General features: G+C 49.8%; 1 protein-coding gene across 11 annotated transcripts in view; it reads right to left on the bottom strand.

Moving 5' to 3' along the window:
• HDAC4 (histone deacetylase 4) overlaps positions 1–24,118 on the bottom strand; it is a 174,508-nt gene that overhangs the window by 83,722 nt on the left and 66,668 nt on the right. For 10 of the 11 annotated variants that reach the window (XM_032114823.1, XM_032114825.1, XM_032114815.1 and 7 more), the window contains one exon: positions 18,015–18,086. In XM_032114823.1, coding sequence (XP_031970714.1) covers positions 18,015–18,086 — 72 coding nt within the window. Of the gene's footprint in view, positions 1–18,014; positions 18,087–18,374; positions 18,479–24,118 lie in introns of those variants that run through there. The other variant, XM_032114826.1, reaches the window with a different exon arrangement.

The raw sequence follows: 24,118 nt of genomic DNA, 5'->3' as shown, positions 1-24,118 counted from the left end.
GATCCCCTCCGCCACCCGGCCGACCCAGGGATCCTTTTCCAGCGGGGCTCCCCTTTCCCAAATTGTCAAAACTCCCCAAAACACTGTGAGACGGTGAGATCAGAGCTATAAATAGCACGGAGCTACTGCAGTATGTGACTGCAGTGCCGGGATAAAAGCAGCAGCCTCGGTGGGGAAGCGGAACGAAGCCGCGGCACAGCACCCCCGGAGCTGGTTCCATCTCCAGCACGGGGCATGTCCCACACACAGGGAGAAATTAATACAGGAGGGGGGAAACAAGGCATTACCAGCTTCACTCCATTTATTCTCCGGACAAGACTGTGCCAAGCTGGGCTTGTCCCAGAGCAGGTGGTGGGAGCAGGTCACGGCAGGACACCAACATCCTCTGGAGCACATCCCGAGCACCATGCAGGGCCAGGATGAGGGCAGACTCCCGCCCTGCTCCTCCGCGGATCCACACCACGCCAGGGCAAACTAAAGGACTGTCACAGAATTATGGGATGGCCTGGGTTGGAAGGAACCTTAAAATCACCCGGTTCCAAACCCCTGCCAGGTGGGACAGCAGGAGGAAGTGGTTACTTCTGTCCCACTGAATTCCTATCTCTGTTATGCCATTTCCAAGGACCAGGGGAGGGTATTCTGGGCTGGAATCAGCCAACAAGCTTGAGCACCGCAGCCCAGCTAGAGCCAAAGGCAGGTCAGCACCCTAGGAATGTTTGGACAGCCCAGGTGGGTGGCTGCGAAGGCAGCCTGGATCCTGTCTGGGAGCACAGACTGGGAGTAAACAGCAGCGGAGGTTTCCTACGAGCTCCACGCACGCTGCAGTTCAGCGAGCTGGAGTCACTCCCTGCTCGGGGAGTGTTCCCTGCTCTGTGAATGGGAACCGAAATTAATCATCCCATCAGCCATGGAAACACGTCGCGAGGCAGCGCTCCGCAGGCAACAGATGGAGCTTTAAATGTCACTCTCTCATTCATCGCAAGGAAAACTTCTCCCTGATTACTACCGAGACCTGCAGACACAATAAGGGCGCAGAGATTCGGGATTTCCATCGTCCCCGGCTTTTCCGAGCCCAATTCCTCCCCTGAACGGACCTCATTAGAGTTTATCAGGAACCTGCATGGAGATTTTGGTCATGATGACAAGGAAGCCAAAACTTGAAGAGCAGACCACTTATCCTACTGTCTCCATCTTAGATCTGAAGCATTAAAAAAAAAGTCTCTTCTCTTGAAGAAAAAGAACACCCACCAAGCTACAAACACAACAGACAGAAAACCACATTTTCCAGAGTTTGCAAGGAATCCCAGAACGGTTTGGGCTGGAAGGGATCTCGTTCCAGCCCCTCTCGCCTCAGAGCAGGACATCAGAGTTTGGAAAATTATAAACTTCCATGGATAAATATCCAGGGGTATTTCCTTAATGAGAATGTGGAGAGTTCAAGGCCAGCTCCAAACCCTTGATGGCACAGACGCCTCCAACAGAGATGTCTCCAGCAGATGAGCCTGTGCAGGACAGAGCAGCTCCAAAGGAGACACACCAGCTTCTCCACCTCCTTTTCAACCATTATCCCACTTCATCTCCTTGCTGGTTTCATCAGTGACATCTCTAACAAATGAGTGTCTTGGATGGAGCCAGAGCTTTCTGTGAAATTAAAGATAATGGAATGGAAGGAGTCGGCTCGGACTATTTCTCATTTCAAACTTCATACAATTGTGGGAAACCTCTCCTGCCACAGTTTCCTTGCACGGAGTGGGTAAGCAAAACCCACTTGAGTTTCCGTTAAAAAAAAAAGGTGCTAAATAAGTAATAAATAATAAACCAGAAAACAACAAAAATAAATGTATAGCTCTTCTCAAAAGGCTCAGGAAGCTGTGGCTGCCCCTGGATCCCTGGCAGTGTCCAAGGCCAGGTGGGACATTGGGGCTTGGAGCAGCCTGGGACAGTGGGAGGTGTCCCTGCCCACGGCACGGGTGGCACTGGATGATGTTTAAAGTTCCTTCCAACCCCAACCATCCCGGGATTCTGTGATTCCGGGGAATGTGATTTCACCTGCCTCTTTGCCTCAGGCATTACCCAGCAACTAAACCTCTTTGATGGATCTGTCTTGGTTTCAGAACAGGAAACTTCTCCCCTCAGCACATCCCCAGGACAAAAAGCAGAGTTGAAGGAAGCTCAGCTGCACTTCTGTAGAGCCAAATCCACGTGGACTTCCCACATGCCTCTCTCTAAACTCACTCTGAGCTTCCTTCAAGGGAAAATGACGCTTTGGAGAAGAGAATTAAACATGGAAGAGATCCAGCAGGAGCCAGAAAGTCTCATCCCAAGATTATACATGAAAAACCTCCCATGAGAAAAACAAATAATCCACCGTGTTGGATCAGCATGGGGGAGTTGAGGGATGCCCAGGGAAGGTGGGGTTGGACAAACACCTGGACATTCTCACCAAGTCTTCGGGAGTTTTCCCTGGAGCCTCCAAAGGGGTGACCCCTGCAATAGCAGGAATAAAGCCACTGATGAGCCAGTGGCACAGCATGGTTTGGGTTCTTAAAGCTCATCCTATTCCAACCCCCCACCACGGGACACCTTCCACTGTCCCAGGCTGCTCCAAGCCCCAATGTCCAGCCTGGCCTTGGGCACTGCCAGGGATCCAGGGGCAGCCCCAGCTGCTCTGGGCACCCTGTGCCAGGGCCTGCCCACCCTCCCAGGGAACGATTCCTTCCCAATATCCCATCCAGCCCTGCCCTGCCTCAGGTTAAGGCCATTCCCCTTTGTCAAAAGAGAAGGTGAAAAAAATTCTGAGGAATTACCTGTCCCACTGTATTTCAAATACAGCAAATAAATGGTTATTACTACCAGGACAGTGAGCTACCTTCTGTCACCAGCCAAGGGACTCCCAGCTGTCCAAGAAGCCCCAAAATGTGCAATGCCACATCCTCCATCACGGCAGAAATAAAGTAAAAGCAGCAAAAGGAGCAGCTAAACAGCAAATTGTAACAGGAAAGCTATTCCACAGCTCTTGAGAACTCGTAGATTGCTCAAAGGCTGCAGTTTTGAGTAGAAATCCAGACTGGTGAAAGAGAAGCCCATCCACATGGGCAAGTAGCCCACAGCTTCCTGTAGCCCCCTCTGGAAGGGCTTTACTTCCAGATAATGGGTGTTCTCAGGTATCAGCTGTGCTAGGACCAGGATGCTACTTGGTGTCCATTCAGTGCAATGAAGACACACATGAAAATACAAAAAAAAGTCTTTTAAGAGACTGTCAAACATAGGCAGTTTCCCAGAGAAATTCAAGTAACCTCCAGCCACTCAAACCCCAGGACAGCACAGAGAAATGGCACTAAAGCACCTTTTTATTCTGGAGGAACAGGCAGGGCTTGCCGTGCCTGGATGCACACACCAAAACACACAGCTGAGTTAAGACTTCTCTTTAAAAACTTCCCTTTTTCCTTAAAAAATTTTCCTTTATTTTTTCCCAAGACCCACCAGAGGAACTGAGCACATGAAAACCCACAATCCTGCTACCCAAATCCTGAAGGACAGGGCAGATGTTCCCTGCATTCCCCGTGCCAGCAGTGATCCACGCATGACAAGGCTTCCCCACGTCACGGCTCTCCTCAAACCGAGCTCTCCCTTGGCATTCGTGCCCAAACCACTGACATCAGGTGGCCTTTTAGACACGGCACAAAACCCCAGTGCTGCTTCTGCTGAGTGTCTGCCCAGCCTGTGGCCAGGGAACTGCTTTTTCCTTCAGCAGAGCCAGCCAGGTGCTGCTCCTCCAACAGAGCCAGAGCCACCCAGGGATCGGCTTTAAGGTGAGTTTTAACATGACAACAGGTTAAATCCAGGTGTGGTTGTAAAGAGATTTAGGTATTTCCCACAAGGAATCTCACAGGGATTCTCCATCTCTACCCTGCTCTGGCGAGAGCCCACCTGCAGAGCTGCCTCCAGCCCTGGAAACCCCAGCATAAGAAGGATGTGAAGCTGCTGGAACAAGTGCAGAGGATGCCCTGGAGCCAGGCTGGGAGAGCTGGGGGTGCTCACCTGGAGAAGGGAAGGCTCCAGGGAGAGCTCAGAGCCCCTTGCAGGGCCTAAAGGGGCTCCAGGAGAGCTGCAGAGGGACTGGGGACAAGGCATGGAGGGACAGGACACAGGGAATGGCTTTAAGCTGAAAGAGGGTAGTTTTAGATGGGATATTGGGAAGGAATTGTCCCCTGGCAGGGTGGGCAGGCCCTGGCACAGGGTGCCCAGAGCAGCTGGGGCTGCCCCTGGATCCCTGGCAGTGCCCAAGGCCAGGCTGGACATTGGGGCTTGGAGCAGCCTGGGACAGTGGGAGGTGTCCCTGCCCATGGCAAGGGAGAGGCACCAGATGCTCTTTAAGGTCCGTTCCAACCCAGCCCATTCCGTGATCCCATGCCTCTCTGAATGCTGTTTTCCAACTCATTTTAAACTGGCCTTCCCAAGGAAGGAACAGCGCAGCGATGAACACCTCTGTGAATGGACAAAAAGCTTCCTTTTGTCCCCAGAAGCTTCTGGACTCAAAGCTCTCGTTTCTTTCACTAAAAGCTCTGAGCTGGGTGGTCGCCTGCTGAGAGTGTCAAGCAGCTTCCCAAACCACGATACACCTACACTGCGTCTATTACAACCACAGCAAGAGGGGAGCAAGTCCTCCCTCAGAAATTCCGATAAATTCTGGATTATCTGGCTTAAAAATGCCATTTCAGCTGTGAAACTTGGACCTAATACAGGGTTTAGGGATGCTGGCAAATTAAATGGTGCCTGCCTCTTTCAGTGGGAGGCTACAACTCTGCTCCAGCTACGTTCAGGCACCAAACTCCCCTGCCAAGGAGTTGACTGCAGCCTGGTCCTTCCACAAAAAGAAACAGGATGCTGTGAGGAGCCCGAAGGTGAGAGACATAAAATATCTATATAAGGACGGAGCTCCTATACGTACCCAAAATAACAGTGACTCACTTTTCAGAGCACTCGGAAAAAGAGAAACGACTCGGGGAAGGAGCTGAAGAGGGTTCAGGGACTCAGCCAAGCCAGGCTTAGGAGGATGCCCCGGACAAAAGGCATTCGGAAGGTTGGAAGGAAGAGATAAAAAGGACATCCAGGCAGCAGCTGAGGGACAACTGCAGGAGGCAAGCTGGAGAGGAAGGCATCTGAAAGCAAGTCTAAGGAGGTTAAATCTGGTTCAGTGGTATCTGGAGGCAAGCAGAGATGGCAGTGGCTTATCTGCTGCCTCCCTGAAGCACTGCACACCCTGGGTATTAGCAATAAGTGATGGAAATGGGACATTCAGATTCGCTTCAACATTCCTGGCTAAGACACTGTGTAAAGAGGCGCCAAAGAAAACAGATAATCACTACCAAAACCTTCTTTAGACAAAACTCCTGCTTGATCCCAACACACAGATAATCCCTCCTCCACCGAGCAAACCACAGCTTAACAGCATTAACTGCATTTGATTTTCAGGCCACTTTAATGAAGCTCTGCGCTCTACAGGTTCATCCCTCAAGTTTGGGAGCCCATTCCTCCTAAAGGTTCCAGAAACAAGTCCTTGCAGGGAAAGCCAGACCAGCTGAAACACACGTAGAACAGAACACCATGAGTGACAATGCTGCCCAGAGCAGCTGTGGCTGCCCCTGGATCACTGGCAGTGTCCAGGATTGGATGGGGCTTGTCCCGTGGGCAGGGACACCTTGCACTAGCCCAGGTTGCTGTATCCATGTTACATGAATGCCAGAGCATCTCCCAACATTCCAGAAGCCCACGGGACGCGACGCCTACGAGAGCCCCCCTGCTCTCCCAGCTGGTCAGCCCAAGGAGCCAACACGGGGAACAGCATTTCCAAAATGCCATTATTACCATTTTTTTGCATATAGAAAGGTCTGCAGGGAGATGGATTCCTGCACACGCCTGTGTCAGACCAGCCCTCTGAACGAGGGAGATAACGAGCCAAACTCCAAGTGCGTTAAATCCTGCGTCAGTGTTTCCATCCCGAAATAAAGCTGCCTTAAACCACCACAGCCTAATCCTCCCCTGATTTCGCCTGGTTTCGTTCCCATGTTTCCACTTCACAGCCCATTTGCCTCAAGTTTGCTTCGCTCATGGCAGTGGCCTTCAGCTGCAGAGAGCCCGGCTTTGGCGGGGACCGTGAGACAGCACCAGCTCCTGGCCACTGATCCCAAGCCCTGGGAGATTTCATAAGGATTCAGGGTCCAGAAGCGATGCTTGAAAAATGAGGGAGGGATGAAGCTGCAGGAGCTGGACCATGAGGGGCTGGAGCATGGCCAGGGCAGGGAACGGAGCTGGGAAGGGGCTGGAGAATTCCTGAGGGAGCTGGAAAGGGGCTCAGGCTGGAGCAAAGGAGGCTCAGGGGGGACCTTGTGGCTCTGCACAAGTCCCAGACAGGAGGGGGCAGCCGGGGGGGAAACCGGGCTCTGCTGCCAGGAACAGGGACAGGAGGAGAGGGAACAGCCTTCAGGGGAGGAATTAGGAGAAATTTCTTCCCTGAAAGGATGGTCAGGCCTTGGAATGGGCTGCCCAGGGCAGTGGTGGAGCCACCACCCCTGGAAGCGTTCCAGAGCCGTGTGGATGTGGCACTTGGGGCCACGGCTTAGTGGTGGCAGTGCTGGACCTCCTGGACTCAGGAGGTCTTTCCCAGTCTAGCTGATTCCATGATTCTGTCCTTTGTGAGGATGGATCCATGAGGGACAGATAGAAAAGCCCACGGCTGGCAGATGAAGAGCGTTATTTAGAAAGGAAGTTGGGCCACATTTTCAGAGGAAAAGGACACAAACTGTCCCAGCCAGTGCTGTTGGCCACAAGACAGTGAGGTGTTCACATCAGCACAGGCAGCTTTAGGCAATAACTGAATTCACAGATCCAACAGAACCAGACAAACCCGAGCAAACCAAGCCCCAAGGAGGAGGAAACAAAAGGCTGAAGCTCGCTGCAGTCAGTTTGATCACCAGTGTGTTCTTGGAGGATGCAGGATTCATTCCTGACCTCACCCAAACTTTGACTTCCCCGTACGATCATCACTCTGTCAGAAACGCCATCTCGGTATTTTTAGGTGACAGTACACTTGTTTGTACTGTACATTCGTGGTGAGAAAACCGGTTATATTTTGTAGGTCACTCGGTTCTACCATCTGCCTTGATTTCTGCTTAAGGAAAGTGCTGTCTCTGAAATCCCCGGGGCCCTACACGCGCTGGAAGACGTCGGAACCAGCAGCAGCTTGGGTTTGTATCACCCCAGTGGAAGCGTGGGATACTCCTGGATCATGAAAAAGGGTGCAGCAAAATCTTGGGGGTGCTCAGTGAGAAGCCATTCCCCCTTGTCCTGCCACTCAGTGTCCTTGTAAAAAGTCCCTCTCCAGCTCTCCTGCAGGCCCAAAAGTTTGGCAATATTCTACAATGACCTTAGTAAATATAAAAAGAATGTGAAGTTTATTAGGAAATGAAACCTGGGCTGGGAGAGATCCTTCACTGCAAGGCCTCTCCCCTCACTGCCAGCCCATCTCAGATGCCTGAAGAAGCTTTACCAGCCACCCTGACAGCGACAAAAGAAAGCACTGTGACAACTAGCTGATCCTTGGGAAGGCAAACACGAAATTCTTCAGTAAGGTCTTGGAATTTTGTAGCGGACTTGTCCTTGTCTTGACTATAATCTCACGAGCGATGCCAGCGCGTGTAAGACAAAGTATCTGCTGCTTGTGGAGATCAGCGTCTCAAAAATCAGCGTTTGCAGTGGCTCAAAGAACAATCAAGTTCAGCTTCCCCTAAAATGCTGCACTCCTTCAGACTGCTGTGCCCAGGGAGGCTAAATCTGTTTACAGCCAAAGGAGAACCTGGAGCGATGGACTGCAAAGGATCCTGGAATGGTTTGGCTTGGAAGGGACCTTAAAGCCCATCCCATTCCACCCCCAGGGACACCTCCCACTATCCCAGGCTGCTCCAGCCGTGTCCAAAATGGCCTTGGGCACTTGGAACCCATGCTGGTGTTGATGGTGCTGAATCCATGAAGCAGCTGACACCTTTAAGCTGGGTTTAACCTGCTCATTCCAAGTCAGAAACCTGTCCTCAATACCTGCCATATCCACTCAGAGATGCACAGCTGGGGATTTCGGGTGTAAAGCAGCATTTGGATAGCAACCAGCAGTTAGTACTTAATTCCAAGATGTAAACAGCACCCTGCATTATGGAACAGCTCCTCAGAGGCTGAAATTCCCATCCTGTGCAAGAACTTCTTTTATGGGATAAAGAGTAAAGCACATTCTAAACTGCACAGAAACTTAATATCCACCGTGCTCCAGGACTGTCTGAAACCCCTGTTAAAGCTGCTTTGAAAGGACTAGAATTTGTCTTGATGTTATGGTGATTTTTAAATCACCTGTTAATACTTACTTGTCACCTCATGCACCTCACTTAAAAAGTCATTTTTCTCTTGTGGAACAGAACCGTGGTGCAGTTCCTGCACCAGCATCCTGCCCAGCAGCAGTAACTTTGTTAGAACACATAGCCAGATCTCTACATTGAAGCCCAAATGATTTCAAAATAATAATAAAGAAATAATAAAATTAAAAATGAAAAAAAAAAAACCAAAGCAACAAGGAAAAGTATACATTGCTTGAATGTACTGCTTGAATGTATTGCTTGAAGAAACAGTGCAAAAAAACCCTTTTGCTTGGCAAAAGTCCATGAATATTTGAGTATATGAGTATTTACAAGCTGCAGGAACTTGTTGGGGGTTCAATGATGTGCAGAGAAGTCGCCAAGGAACTGCATTTTCTTCTTCTCTGCTGCAACGAGCCTTTTCCAACCCAGCAAACAGCAGCCCAACTCCAAAGCTGCCCCTCTGTACCAAGGAACACAATTCCTGCTGAAACTAAAGGGAAAACAGAGATTATCCAACAAATGGGGGGGCTCGGGATATGAGTAAACCCCACGTCATTGACCCTGACAGTGTACGGCTGGCACCTGCGAGGGAATATTTGGGAAAGGCAGGGGGGAATGGTGTCTTGAATGACCAAAATCCCCTTCAGATTAGGGCAGAAGAGCAGCTTCACCTGCCTGTGCCTTCCTGAAATAAAGGGAAGGGTTAGGTGGGATATTGGGAAGGAATTGTTCCCTGGCAGGGTGGGCAGGCCCTGGCACAGGGTGCCCAGAGCAGCTGGGGCTGCCCCTGGATCCCTGCAAGTGTCCAAGGCCAGGCTGGACACTGGGGCTTGGAGCAGCCTGGGACAGCAGAGGATGGTTAAAAGCAGGGTGGATTCATCCACGTGTTCCCAGACCCAGAAAAAGTGCCAGTTTTGGGGGTGGTTCCCCTAATGGCCGGCGTACGGATGGAGGTGCAGCGGCTCCTTACGGACACGCTGCACGTGTGGCTGCACGTGCAAGCAGATGAAGTCTCTTGGCTGCTCACCCAGGACACCTGACACTCGTGTCAGCACAGCCAGCACCTTCCCTGCCGTGTCATTCCCATCCCTCATCAGCGGTGGGACACGGCCAGATCGTGTATCGAGGCTCTCAACAGGTGTTTAACCTTCCCCTGTGCTGCCACGCTGGAAACAAAACGCCAGAGAATTCTAGAATTTCCTTCTCTGCAGTTTTAAGGATTATTCCATGCCAGTGTGGGGACACCAAGGTAAAGTCCTCAAGTTCCCCAAAGGGATTTTTTTTTTTTTTTTACATCTATTTACTTATTTGTTAGCAACAGCCTTTCCTTCTGCCTTTTCCACAGTGTTATCTCCTAACTCAGCAGCTCCGATGGGCTTTGAACTCCTGAGGCTTTAGAGACTTTGTTACAGGCACAGCCAGGGATGGAGGAGAGAGATCTGAGTTCTGCTGAGCACTAGTTCAAGACATGATAAATCCCTGGGACAGGGATTATACAGGCGTAATACAAATATATACACATATATGTACATATACAAGTACACACAAATCCCTGGATCAGGGATTTACACAGAACGTGAAAGGAATTTCATTTTTTCCATCTATAAAAACGTTTGATACCTCCAAGCACGGTATCAGACATTTGATACCATGGTTAGGGGTATTTTTTTGATAATATTCCACTTGTAGTGTGCCAGCACAACATTTGGTTGAAGGTCGAGCCTGGTGTTTCCCACCAGGAAAAACTGGCAGCTTTTTAGACCCTATGGACTATCAAAGGCAGGACAGGGAGACAAGGAGCCGTTCCCCCTGGAACATCTGAACTGGATTTACAGCCCTAAACATGATTTGTGAGGTAAAATGCCCTCACACACACACAAAATTCCACTGGAGAGGCAACCTGGACACCATGGTCTGGCTGAGTTCCAGGGACAGAGCTGGGTGCTGCTCCCAAGATCCTGCTCCCACTATAAAGCCATCAAGCAGAAGGAGGGGCAGGGTTAGATGGGATACTGGGAAGGAATTGTTACCAGTGAGGGAGGTGAGGCCCTGGCACAGGGTGCCCAGAGCAGCTGCGGCTGCCCCTGGATCCCTGGCAGTGCCCAAGGCCAGGCTGGACATTGGGGCTTGGAGCAGCCTGGGACAGTGGGAGGTGTCCCTGCCCATGGCAGGCGGTGGAATGGGATGGATGGGTTTGAGGTCCCTCCCAACCCAAGCCATGCTGGGATTCCGTGACTGCTGAGGAGTTGGAGGTATCCAGCCCATGTGCTGCTGGAGCCCAGGACTCAGCCAGCCACGTCTGTGAGGGGAACCTGTCCGAGGGCTCAGCACATTCCGTGAAGGGAATTCCTGCTGCTCTCTGAGCTGAGCTCTACCAGCGAAACTCTGCTGCTCAGTTCAGCAAAACCCCTGCGACCCACGCCGGGCTGAGGCACAGGGCAGGTCTGATGGCACCCTCAGAAAGTCCCCACTTAAGTGACAGGCACAGCAGCTCCCGGGATCCCTGCGGAAGGGCAGGAATTGGCTGCGCTCCCTGCCCCTTCTCAGTGCGTCACAAACACCTTCCCAAAGCTGCTGCTGAGCCCCAGAGCTCATCTTCTCAGCCCCTTCTGCCAGCAGAAAACAAACAGAGAATCCCACTGCTCGTCAGAGAAGGGCTTCAGAGACACAGGGACAAAACCCCAGCTGAGCCTGGCCTGATCCGTATCGTTGGAGGCCCAGCACCCCCTGGGCAAACGCCTCCAACTCTGCCCCGTTAATATTTTAAAAAACACATTATTGCAACCATTTCATCTGGCTTTAGAAAAAAAATGAAAAAAAATTGTAGTAATTTCCTTAATCTGAGGAGTAATTTGCACACAGGTGGCAGATGACTCCGCAGTGAAAATAAAAATCCTCCCATGTGTCACTTAAGCAGTGCCCTGACAACTCAGGATCCTCAAGATCGTTAGTATCATTACAGTGTGACTGTCTATGAGTAGGACTACAAATGGGTCAAAAAAAGCAAGTTTTGATCTAAATTTCTCTGTTTGGTCAATCAGTGCAACCTGAAGAAGTCCGGTAGTAGCTTGGGAGTTCCTCTCTGCAATGGAAAAGATCACTGCATTTCATCAGAAACTTTTAAAAAAATTCAATGTACACAATTCACTGGCAAGAACTGCCAGAGCTTTAAAAAACACCTAGGAAAAGTATCATTAGAATGTGCAGTACATTTATTCTGCATATTACAACTGCAGTTCCAAATCAGTGATCCAAAGCCTTTCATTAGATCATAAAAAACTTCAGGCCAGCTTATAATGAAATCCCTAATCAAATATGAATGAATCATCTGATATGACACAATTCCTTGAATGAGAAACAGATGGAAAAGTAGTGATGATTAAGTGGTTTAGATCACAAGGTATTAGTTAGGCCAAAGGAGGAGATATTTAATCACAGAATCATGGAATGGTTTGGGTTGGAAGGGACCTTAAAGCTCATCCCATTCCACTCCCTGCCATGGGCAAGGACACCTCCCACTATCCCAGGGTGCTCCAAGCCCCATCCAACCTGACCCTGGGCACTTCCAGGGATGGGGAATCCACAGCTTCTCTGGGCAACGAGGAAAGGTCTCTTTAATGAACCATCAGCAATTCCCCAGGGAAGCATCTGGAGACTGCTGCTGTATTTTAGGCATCGCTGCACAAAGCATTCACCTGATATTCCCTCCACTGCCCAAAGACAAAGCAGAGCCAAATATAGCCCTGAAAATCAATATACACTGGGGAAGAGCCTCCAGGATCTTGATAAATGCGTGTCATGCTAGAGGAGGAATTCCTAAAATCCTGGGAACGCAGGTGGCTGCACTTCCCCCCCCTGCAATAAAGTACCCCCAGTTAATTTTGGCAGAAAGCACCCTGGGGAGCTCTGCAGTGCAGGGCACAGCCACGAAAAGGGCAGGCAGACAAAGGAAACACAACCCCTGGAAATAAAGAACAGCCCATCCTCATCCTCCAGCCAATGCTGGCATCCATCTGTCAGGAGAAGCTGATGGAAAAGAGGAATCGAGCACCGCTGTGTGGGACCACTACAGCCCCAGGACAAGCGTTACCTCAAAAAACAGAAGGGAATAAAAATGAAATAAAACCAGCACTACAAAGGTTTCACCCCGATTACCTCCTTGAGCTTGCAAATCCAGGTGGAACAGCCGGGGTGCAAACACACACGGCACACAAGCCATGGCAGCGTCGCCTCCAGGATCCCGTCTGAGACACGGAAATTCTTCCCCAAGAAACGCCTCAACCCATGATCGATTTCCATGAAACATTTATCACTCCTCATTCACCTCACAGTGCTGTTATTTTTAGCAAAGCCAGAGGCAACGGGAACAAATTCCTGAATAACCATTCAAGGGAGCCTTTCCACGCCTGCCTGCTCGTATCCTGCCATCTCCTCCTTCCCGAAGAAGCCACAAAGTTTCAGCATTCAAAGGCTCTTCCCTTCACCACCTGCTTTTATATAAATCAAAAGCACAAAACAGCCTTTCCTGTGGCAGGGAATCGGTGAGAATTCTTATTTTTGAAAATTACACTTGGTGGAGAGTCAGGACTGAGAGAACCCAGTGAATTCCGGAGCTGCTCAGTGTGAATTCATGAACTAAGCAAGGTGAGGGAAGAAGAAAGAAAAATAGCAAGTTGGGGCTTGCAGCAGAGCAAACTTTCCTGCCTTTCATCCAGGAAAGCAGCACTGCATTCACGAGCTTCACATTTAAGTGCTGCTTTCAGCTGTTAAAAGAGGGATAATCATTAATAATTCATCCCAGCTCCTCCAACTGATAACCATTTCCTCGTGGGTAAGAAAAGGAGACAGATAAATCATGACAGATAAATACGTTTTCTGAGACAAAAGACAACAAAACCAGAGCTGAGGAGCTGTGGGCTCCTGCTCTTCCCAACCCACGGGGATCAGGATATGCACTTTCTGGGCTCCAGAAGTAAGATCAGTTCAAGACTGCCCATCCCTGGAAGTGTCCAAGGCCAGGCTGGAAAGGGCTTGGAGCAGCCTGGGATAGTGGAAGGTGTCCCTGCCCACGGGACAAGATGGGCTCCAAGGTCCATCCCAACCCAAACCAGTCTGTGATTCTCCGATTTCCAGCCTGGCCAGAGGAGTGGTTTCATTCCATGTGGAACATGGACACTGAAGCTGAGGCAGAGGTGGCCAAAAAGTTCATCCCTCTTCCATACAGCCCTGCACATGCACAAAGCACTGAGGCAGAGTTAGAGGGTCCCTAAATTATCCTGTGACCAACAAAATATGACTTTGGGGACAGTAGTAGTCCAGAAAAGAGGTTCTGAAGCTTGAACTTCCCTGCTCCTCTGCAGGGAGCTGCCCAGGGCCTCTGGATGTGGCAGTTCCCTCCCCTCTCCTGTACAAATAACCCCAAATTCACTGAATGCAAAGGGCTTTTAATAGAAGCACAGCAGTTCAGCAAATCCCCTGTGGAAACCTGGGAGCTGGCTGAAGGGCTGTGCAGGGCCTTCCTTGCTGAGGAATGGCTCTGAAGCTAGGCACACTTCAGGAGAGCCTCTAGCAGGTGGAACACTCCTTTTCTCATTGCAGGGGCTGTGGTTTGTCCATTTGGCTTAGGGCTAGAAATGAAAGACAAATACTAATAAATCATAAGTATCACAGGAAATGTAGTGCTGAGCTGATTTTAACTCTCAAGGCTTTAAGCTGCACTAACCTGCAGTTTCTCTGCTTCCTTGGAATCCCAGAATGGTTTGGGTGGGAAGGGACCTTAAAGCCCATCCAGTGCCACCCCCTGCCACGGGCAGGGACACCTTCCACAGTCCCAGGCTGCTCCAAGCCTGGCCTTGGACACTTCCAGGGATCCAGGGGCAGCCACAGCTTCTCTGGGAATCTTATCTTACACCAGAGCATCTAAAGTGGTGGCAAAATTACCAGACCAAGGCTGCTGCCAAAAGGAACTGCAGCTTTTCAATAACCCAACGAGAGGACAGGGTTGAACCTGCTTAGTGTCCAGGCGTGACATTAAAATGATTCTTCCTAGAACTCACTTTTGATGATAATTTGGGAGGTTTGGATGGGTTTGTCCCCCATCCTGGGCTTCATGTGTATATCCATACTATACATCAGGATATTTTGAACACTGAAGGAAAGCCTTTCTGAGGGGGAGCTACTTCTGGGGCACAACAAATGCTCATGTTGCTCCCGAGCTGACACGTCCCAGTGTGAACCAGGACGGGATCCTGCCAGGAGCCCAAGTCCCTGCTGCCTGGGCAGCTCCCTGGACCTGCTTCAGAGCTGTTTGGTGCCTTTCTGGAGGAGGTGCTGAAGGAGAGTCTGGAGGTGGGGAGCTGTGAGGGCATCCCCTTCCTCTGAGAGGGGGAATTAACAACAGCCCGGAGCAGCTGGAACACCCCTCCTTCCCCTCACAGACAGGGATTCATCTCTGGCTGCAAAACCAGGCGACAACATCAGTCCAGAGGCTCGTACCAACCATTTATTCCCACATACATCAACATTATTTTTGCGAATGGCTGTGGAAGTCAGAGTGGATAATTAGATCTAGCAAGGAGGAGAAAGCAGCAGGGAGCTGAAATCTCCCACTTAATTCTCTGCACTGGAAGGGACCTCATCCCTTTCCACAGGCAGGGACACCTCCCACTGTCCCAGGCTGCTCCAAGCCCCAATGTCCAGCCTGGCCTTGGACATTTCCAGGGATGCAGAGGCAGCCACAGCTGCTCTGGGAAATATGTACCAGGGCCTCACCAGCCTCTGACTTAAAAAAAAAAAGAATGAAGGGAAGCAACGTTGCTGAATAAAGTTAATTTATTCCTTTTCCTCCCCCGGGCCAAAGGCGCAGCGATCCTCGGAGCCCGAGGCAGAGAGGCAGCGCTATCAGACAGATGATGATTGCACTCCTGAGCAGGATGTGGGCTGTGGGGGCTTTGTCTTGTTGTACTTCTGCGAGCACCTCAGAAATTCAGAAGCACCAATTACGGCTGATGCGCCTTTGAAAAGGGAAAATGTTTCCCTTCCTCCAATTAATCCTTAATTTATACAGAAAAGAAGATAGAAATAATTTTCACTGCTGATGACTGAACTCAGTTCTACTCAACCAAATTCGCTCCTAAAAACCATCTCATAAAACTGCTGTAAACATTTCTCGGTTTGTAGCTGAAATGCCCTGCAGGATGGAGGATTTTTAGAACTTTCTCACCATTTCACATCAGAGAAAAACAACTAACAAGGGTCAAACCTCTCCTTCACTTGGTTCGTGGTGAAGAGAAAAACATTTTGGTTTCCTACAAGCACACCACAGTGATTTTATCTGAAATAGAAATGCAGCATAAAAGCTCAAGGACCACTCAAGTTCATTCAACCTTACCGTGACCTGGGCAGGAGAATGTTTTAATCAAAATATCCCAGGACACAATCAAGCCTTTTTTTTTTCCTCTTTAAGCTGTTTTTTAACACCATTATTTCAGTCATGCCTGAGACTTGGAACACCACCCCACAATCCCACACACAACTCGTTTTTCCAGAGCAATGCTTGGTGTTGCTTCTCCTTTCTTCTCTCACAAAGATCTGCAGCAAACTCCTAAAGACAAGAATGATAAAAACCAGATACGGCAATCCCAGGATGGTTTGGGTTGAGAAGGACCTTAAAGCCCATCCCATCCCACCCCTGCCACAGGCAGGGACACCTCCCACTGTCCCAGGCTGCTCCAAGCCCCAATGTCCAGCCCGGCCTTGGGCACTGCCAGGGATCCAGGGGCAGCCCCAGCTGCTCTGGGCACCCTGTGCCAGGGCCTGCCCACCCTGCCAGGGAACAATTCCTTCCCAAGATCCCATCCAGCCCTGCCCTCTGGCAGTGGGAAGCCATTCCCTGTGTCCTGTCCCTCCATGCCTTGTCCCCAGTCCCTCTGCAGCTCTCCTGGAGCCCCTTTAGGCCCTGCAAGGGGCTCTGAGCTCTCCCTGGAGCCTTCCCTTCTCCAGGTGAGCACCCCCAGCTCTCCCAGCCTAAGTTCCATTCCCACAGCCCAAATACTGGGAGAACCATCTGCCAAAGAGATGGGCCTTCCCACCTCTCACTCCACCCACTTTGCACCAGCACAGCTCCCCAGGGATCCCTGCCTCGATGTTCTTCCAAAAGCACAGAGGTGAGCTATTAGAAATTGTCAAAATGGAGTCCAAACAGCAAGAACTCCCCAAATCCTGCATGGCTCCATTAAACAGCCTCACTTCACCTGGGCAAAACCAGCCAGAACAGACTCTACCATCAGGTTCCCCAAGCTCTCAACCTCAGAAAGAAACATTAAATTTAGCCAGCAATCAAAACCAATACCAAAATAAAGGGGATTGAAGATTCCAACCCATCCCTTTCCCAATCCTGGCCGATGATCCACAGAGCCACAAAATCCACCCCGGCTCACGAGCGAGGTGAGGGCAGTAAAACCTGTAAGTTGACCTGTGCTACCACAGGGATGTTAAAAGGAGAATGCCTGTGAGGGTTAGGACAACAGAACCTCCCTTACCTGACGGACACGTCTGGGAGCACGCGGAGGGGACAGGGATTTCTCACAGTCCGAAGCCAAACGCCCGTGCCTGGTGAACAACCATCTCTTCCTTTTTCCCCCCAATGCTACAACTCTACCTCCTTGAAAGTTTCCTTCCCCAGATATGCATTTGAGGCCACAAAAATCTAGGTTAGGTCACAGCCCACTTTCTTCTCCCCCTCCCAATGCAGCGAAGTTGTTTTGAATAAACTTCGTTTACATCTTTCCAACTGGCACTACCAGAAGTGCTCAGATCTTCTGCGAGATCTCATCCTTAAGAGAAAAGGGCCTGAGGGAATTTTGGGAGGCAACAGAGAAGGGAAAGTTGGAGGTTTGGAAGATCTGAGCTGCTCCCTGCAGAGCAGATAAAGTCTCCTGTATCCTATCACCCCTAGTACAAATATCTGCTTGTACCTGGAAGACAGAAGGGGGAAACACAACAGCCAGCAGCAGATTGTTTCCCACAGAATTCCATGTGCTGGGAGCAGAACTTTGGTCTCCATCACTCACAGAGCTGCAGCCACGAGCCTTTAAGAGCTCCCCCAGCCCGGTGAGGAGCAGCCAGGACGAGGAGCAGGAGGACAAGCCCCAGGAGATGCTGTGGCAGGATCATTATGAGAGGGAGAACAGCAAACAGCCCGGAGCCCGGCGTGACACACTTTGATCAGCCCGGCCTTGGCTCCCTGTCCCTTCTCCCTAACGAGAGCAGCAGCTCCAAAACCTCCTCGGCTCCCCAGTGCTCCTTCTGGGCTGGGGAAGGACTCGTTCAGATGCTGCTTTGTGCTCCCATCCTCTCCTTTCCAAGGCAAACCAAGCACCCCCCACCAGGCTGGGCTCCCCTCAGCACCCTGCAAGACTCCCAGGGCTGCTGTGCTCCATTCCCAAATCCCACTCTCCCAGCCTGGGAAAGCAGAGGTGTGCAAGTCCTAACAGACTTTGTTCCAGCACTCTGCATTTGCATTCTGCTCTCCCACTCGCAAGGCAGAGCTGCAGAGCGTTTTCCTGCACCCCCAGCACAGGAACGAGGCTTAATAGGAAGCTTTTTCCTTACCAGAGCTGGGCATGTGGTTCACTCGAGGTGGATTCAACAGCTCCACTGGCTGGTCTCTGCCAGAAAGCCCATCTGGAAAGAGGGGAGGGAAAAAAAAAAGTAAAATCACATCAACACTTTGGGTAGCCGAGCTATTTTTAGCCATTCCAAGCAGAAAAAATAATCAGCAACCAATTATCGATGCAGAGCAGAAACACAAGTAGCATGAATCAATGGAAACAAGAACATTCCCAGGACAGCTAAAGCAGGAAATAAAGGAGGCTCTACCCCAAATTACGCCCAGGTTTTCCTGGTCTTTAAGCCGGCAGCTGGTGCTGAACCCAACCTGAGGAAATGGGGATGTCAGCTCACAAACCTTACCAGAGAACAGCTAAACTGCCACTCCTTCCTTGCTGGGAGAACTGAGTTAAGACAGAGACACAGCCCCACAGAGCAAAGTTGAGGAATGGCTGGAATATGCCAGGGAGATGTTAAGGAAAACTGACAAATCACTGCAGGAGATTAAAATGCAGAGACATGCATAACAAGCCCCATTTTGCATAAGTTTGGATCTCAGAAAGGCATTAAAAACATACTTTGTAAATGAGATGCACAAATCCATCTTGCTGAAGCAGTTCCCTATTTAAAATATTTCCAAGATCGTATCTTGCATCCAGGTAGAGTTAAACAGAACAACCAGTGTTGGAGACTGCCACACCTGAGTTTCTAGTCACCCATTCCCCTCCCAGGAAAGCTGAAGCAAAAAATGCTAAATTATGTTTTCAGTGCAATTATGAACACTGGGATACAGAAAATTTATCTCAAACCCATTTGTTCCACCTCTGCCAGTCTGTCTCACTTTTCCCCTCCAACCCCTTTCTGTGCTGCAGCTCTGATAGGATCAAGCCAAACCCTGTCTGGAGACATCAAAGAAGCCACTCCATCTCTCTCAGGCAAAGGACAGTGCTAGAAAAACGTTAAGATTTGTTTTCTTCTCCCTGTTTTCTCCATTTTTCTGGAGAGAAGGCACAGTCGGGGATTTCTCCATGTCTTGCCTGGGTTCACCTCCACTGACCACAGATTGAAGGGGAAGAGCAAAACATCACTATTTCAAATACAATTGAGCCATCAGAGTCAGTGGAGAGCACAGCCCAGGAAAATTCCCAGTTTTCCTGGGGAGCAGAGTATTTTCAGCTTCTCTGCTGGGCAGTTTCAGATGAAGACGAGCCTTCAGAGGAGAAGAACCCATGGACAAAGCAGAGCCCTGCAGCAGCACCCAGGTGCTCTGTGAGACAAATCCAGGTCAATTTCAGGGACTTTTAAGACCTGTTTAATTCTAAGAAATAAAGAATTTTTTCCACTGATTAAAAAAAAGAATTCCTTTCCACTCATTTATAAAAACCCAAACCCAAAAACCAACGCTTTGCCACCTTGTTTCAAAACGAGGATTAGATTAATCACAGCAGAACATTTAGGAACATCTTTTAAAGCACTGACACCTGAAAGACTCGAAGCAAAACCGAACGATGCGAGACTGAGGTTCTGTCTTTGCCGTCCAAATAATGCTCTATAAAATAAAATATTAAGTATAAAATAAGAAATAAAGCTCTGAATCTCTGGAGTCCTCCCTCAGCACAAGGATGTGGAGCTGCTGGAGCAGTGCAGAGAGGTCAAGCCACATAATCAGGGTTTGACTCTTCTTACAAGCCACAGACCCTGGTTTGAATACTGAAACAACCCAGACAAGCTACGAAATATTCCCCAGCTCTCTGCTGGCCAAATTGGTCCTAAGCTACTAAAAAGAACTGGCCAGAAAACATCCTCCCAAATTGGCTCTGTGTGAATCAGGCTGATGATTTCCCCAAAACTCTGCAACAAAGTACTCTGTCCACCGAGCCTGGAGGGAGGCAGACACCAGCCTGTCTGATTCATGGCTCGAGTCAGGGAACATTTAGTGGAGCTTAATTTCCAGATGGGTATTTCTACTCATTAATTAACAAAATGAAGCCATAATTCATTGATGGAAACTCGAACACGTTGTTTTTAATCTTAATCTGTTCCAAAGAGTTGTTTAAGTTATTCAGAAAATATAGCCAGGACAGGTTTGGAAGTAGCTGAGCTTGCAGGATTTAAAGATGTTGAAAATAGCAAAACAAAGGCAAAATATTTACGAGTTCGCTCCAGAACAAACCAGAAACATGACAGATAAAAACCCTCAGAAAAGATGAAGCAGCAAAATGAACGATTTCACAGAATCAGAGAATTGTCAAGGTTGGAAAAGACCGCTGAGATCATCAAGTCCATCCAGGGCAAAACCAAACCAGATGAGGACAAGGAAATACAACTTCACCGCTTAAAAAAGACAAGAAATGAAGAGGAATAGAAGGCTGAAACATTCAATGAGGTCTTAAAGAAAACTGCAAGCAGCCTGACTATAATTAACTCTGATGAGCTTCAAAATGTAGGGCAGAACTGGGAACGAAGAGGTTATTTAAATAGTTTTCCATGTATTCAGATCTTTCGACCTGATGCAAATCACCCTGGCCTACCTGAATTCCTGGAGGGAAGTGATGAGCAACTAAAAATTATCTTTAAAGGATACCTGCAGTAGAGGAAAAATTCTACAGAGGTGCCGAAGTAAAACTTTAGGGAAGACAGGGAGAAAGGCAGGAGCAAAGGGTAGAGAAAATCAGCATTAGTGACTCGGATTTGCTCCCTTTGGAGCTTTACATGCAGAATCCAAGATGAAAAATAGATGGATGGGAGATGCAGTGACAGAAGAGTAAAACCTTCCCATGGTGATGGCGACAGAAAAAAGTACAACTACCAACGGGAAATAGCTGGCCAAGCAAGGCCAGAAGAAGGAAAAGCCAAAGGATTTCCCCAAACCAAGCAGTCCCCACTCAGCAGTGATGCAGAGGATCCAAGCTCCCTCCTGGACGCATGAACAGGGGCACGTGCAAGGTCACCCCTCGGGGACGCGGCAGCCTTGGCGGCCACGGCTTCAGGTTCAACACCTGAAGATGAATTATGGGCAACCAAGAGAGAAACCTCAGAGAGAAGATTTTTTATTAAATGGGACAGAGGCGCTGCAGAACTCAGTTTTGCCAGCATCAGCCTGGTTCTCCATTGAGGGATGGCAACAGAGTGGTCCAGAGGCATTTTCAGGAGGAGCAGTTTTCTGCTAACGCTGCGAGTTTGAGACCTCTTGACCAACTTCTGTCTCCTTTGCTCATAAATCTTCTGGACAGCACCTCACTGCACAACAGCAATCAGGGGCCTCTGAGCAGGCAATTCACTGTGAGGGTGGGCAGGCCCTGGCACAGGGTGCCCAGAGCAGCTGGGGCTGCCCCTGGATCCCTGGCGGTGTCCACGGCCAGGCTGGACACTGGGGCTTGGAGCAGCCTGGGACAGTGGAAGGTGTCCCTGCCCTTGGCAGGGGGGGAAAGCAGATGAGCCTTGAGGCCCCAGATCATGCTCCTTGCCCCTAAGCAAGGCTGCCCAGTGCTCCACAAGCCAGCACAAGCCTCATCCCTTGTCACCAGGCTGTTCACAGAGAGGCCCAGGCTGTGCCACACGAGAGCCCTGGCAGTGCCCAGCAGCTCCGCGCTGTCTCCATTACACGTGTCAGCCCACAGCAATTCCATGGATCTCCTCCAGGCACAGGAACGTGGGGTGTCCTTCCCCCTGCTATCAGTATCCACGCACCAGAGCCAGGCTATAAAAAGCACCTTGCATTCTGTCCCCGAGCCGGGCCGGGGGGCACAACGTGCACACAGAAGGTTTCTCTGCGTTCCTTCCGGGCAGGATCTGGGGAGGGTCCGTGGGTGGCTCTGCTCGAACGTTTGGCTGAATTTAAAAACCAGATCATGCACTAACTACCCTTGGAGCCTTGGGATGCCAGGCAGCTAAAACAGGCTGGCTGAGGAATTAAAAAGCCTCCACCCCTGACCGTTAAGCACAGGCCACTGGAACACCCTGACTTGCATATCAAGCGTGTGTGACAAGTTACAATATTAGCAATGAGAACGCTAATTACCATGGGCGCGTTATTTATTTGTCTGCTCATGCGAAATTTACAGAGGGGGGAGAAAAAGAGACGAAAAAAAATCCTTCAACGTTTACAAGAAAGCAATTAGGGCAGCAAATGGATTATTTCTCTTTAAACCTATGAGAAAATGCTCAGTGCATATTTCCTCTCTAATTTGTCTGCACTCAAGGAGCTATTTTTGGAAGTCTCCCTAGACTGTATTGTAGCACCACATGTACTGTAATGGCATTTTAATTAGCCCAGAGAGCTGGAAGATGCACTCTGCATCCGAAAGAGAAGCAGCCTAACAAAATGAGAGCATCCTTTCCCTTCCCTTCTCGGAGATTTACAGCAGCCATCAAGCCCAAATACCAATTATGGCTTCGGCTGGAACCGACTGCGACTGCTATAAAAACCCAGCGCGCCGCCCCGGCCCGCGGAACTCCGCGCAGACAAACCTGGGATTTAAGCACTGTTTACTCATCCCTTAAAGGTGGATGGTAAAAATAAAAGCGCTGCAGCCACGCACGGGCAGAACGGGGCATGGGAGGAGGGGAGACAAGTGAAAAAGAGATGGGTCTGTTGGAGTTACCAGAACGCCCGTTTAGAGGAGAGTTAACCCAACCCCGTCCGTGTGGGGTTCTTTGGGGGAATTTTTTAACTACAACTACAGCTAATACTGAAGTGAGCTGCCTCGCCTTGCCAGGGAGTGACATCGGATCACCATCACCAGGATGGCCTGGTGTATATATATATATATATATATATATATGTATCTAATTTGCCTTCATTCTGACTGCTTGCTGTGGATGCAGTAGAAAGTAGGTCAGGCTGGTGGCTTCCTCAGCTCTGGAGGAGGCTGGCACACCTGGAATAGCAAACCCCCTCGTGCCCTTGACAATCCTGACTGCTCCAGAGACATTCCAGAGTCCAGATATCCAGATGTCAGTTCCACTGAAGCCAGGAGCCCACCCCAGCACTCAGCACCTCGCTAGTGAGAACCAGGATGGGGCCCAAGCTTTCTTTTGCATTAGAATCCACACAAATACCTCACAAGAATCTGAAGGTACTCAGGTATAACATTTACAAGAGCTTGGTACTGCTCTCCTACCCTGGACCCTGTAAAGGTAAATCCTGCAGGTCACAGTTTGGTTAACATCAAGGTAAAAGTATTAAAGGAAACATAAAAAAGTTCGAGGCTGGGTTGGATGGAGCTCTGAGCAACCCGATCCAGTGAGAGGCACCCCTGGCCACGGCAGGGGCTTGGAACTGGATGGTCTTCAAGGTCCCTTCCAACCCAAACCCTCCTGGGCTTCTAATGCTCAGCAGCTGCTAACACAAAAAGCAACACTTAATTTATTACTAGGAAGTGATCCTAGAAGCCAAAATACCTAAGAAGCATTTAAACAGGAAGCTGCGGTCCTCAAGGTGTTGACAGGCTGATATCCAAATGACAAGACACCACTTTTCCCTGGAAGCATTGTGTTCCACTTCCTATGCCATTATTTTCCTTAATTCCCTGCGGTGGGAGGACGAAGCAACTCCCACCAAACATGACAATCTTCAGCCTCCTCAGCAGACTCCGATGACTTCATCCGCACACAGCTGAGGAGATGTGTCACTCTGGAGATCCACGGGAACAAAATAATCCTTTACGTCTAAACGCGAGTGAGCAGAGGCTGGGAGTAACCCATCCACTCCACCGAAGACAGCCAGAAGGAGGAGCTGCCCATTCCAGGATATTTGATTCCCTTCCCCTGCGGACAAGGAAAGCCAGAAACCTCCCCCCAGCTAGCCTTCCCACTGCCCCCCAACAAAGCACGCAGGGGAGGAGGAATAAAACACGTTAAAGGGAGAGAATGTGCACTACACATTTCACGTCTATTTTCCCTTCCAAGCGAAAAAAACTCACGTATTTCATGCTGGTTTTCAGTCCATTTTTCTGTAACTGGTTTCAAAACCAGCTCATTCGGAAACAACCACGGAGAGTCGGGTAATATTAGGGCTGAGCTCAAGCACACACCTGAAGCAACACCGCCCTGCTCCCCCTTGGCACCCGGACCCTGAGGACGGCCCAGGAAGGACGAAGAGCCCA

This window comes from Corvus moneduloides, chromosome 7 (assembly GCF_009650955.1).
Source record: "Corvus moneduloides isolate bCorMon1 chromosome 7, bCorMon1.pri, whole genome shotgun sequence".
Taxonomy (NCBI): Eukaryota; Metazoa; Chordata; class Aves; order Passeriformes; family Corvidae; genus Corvus; species Corvus moneduloides.
This window is presented reverse-complemented; position numbering and strand designations above follow the sequence as displayed.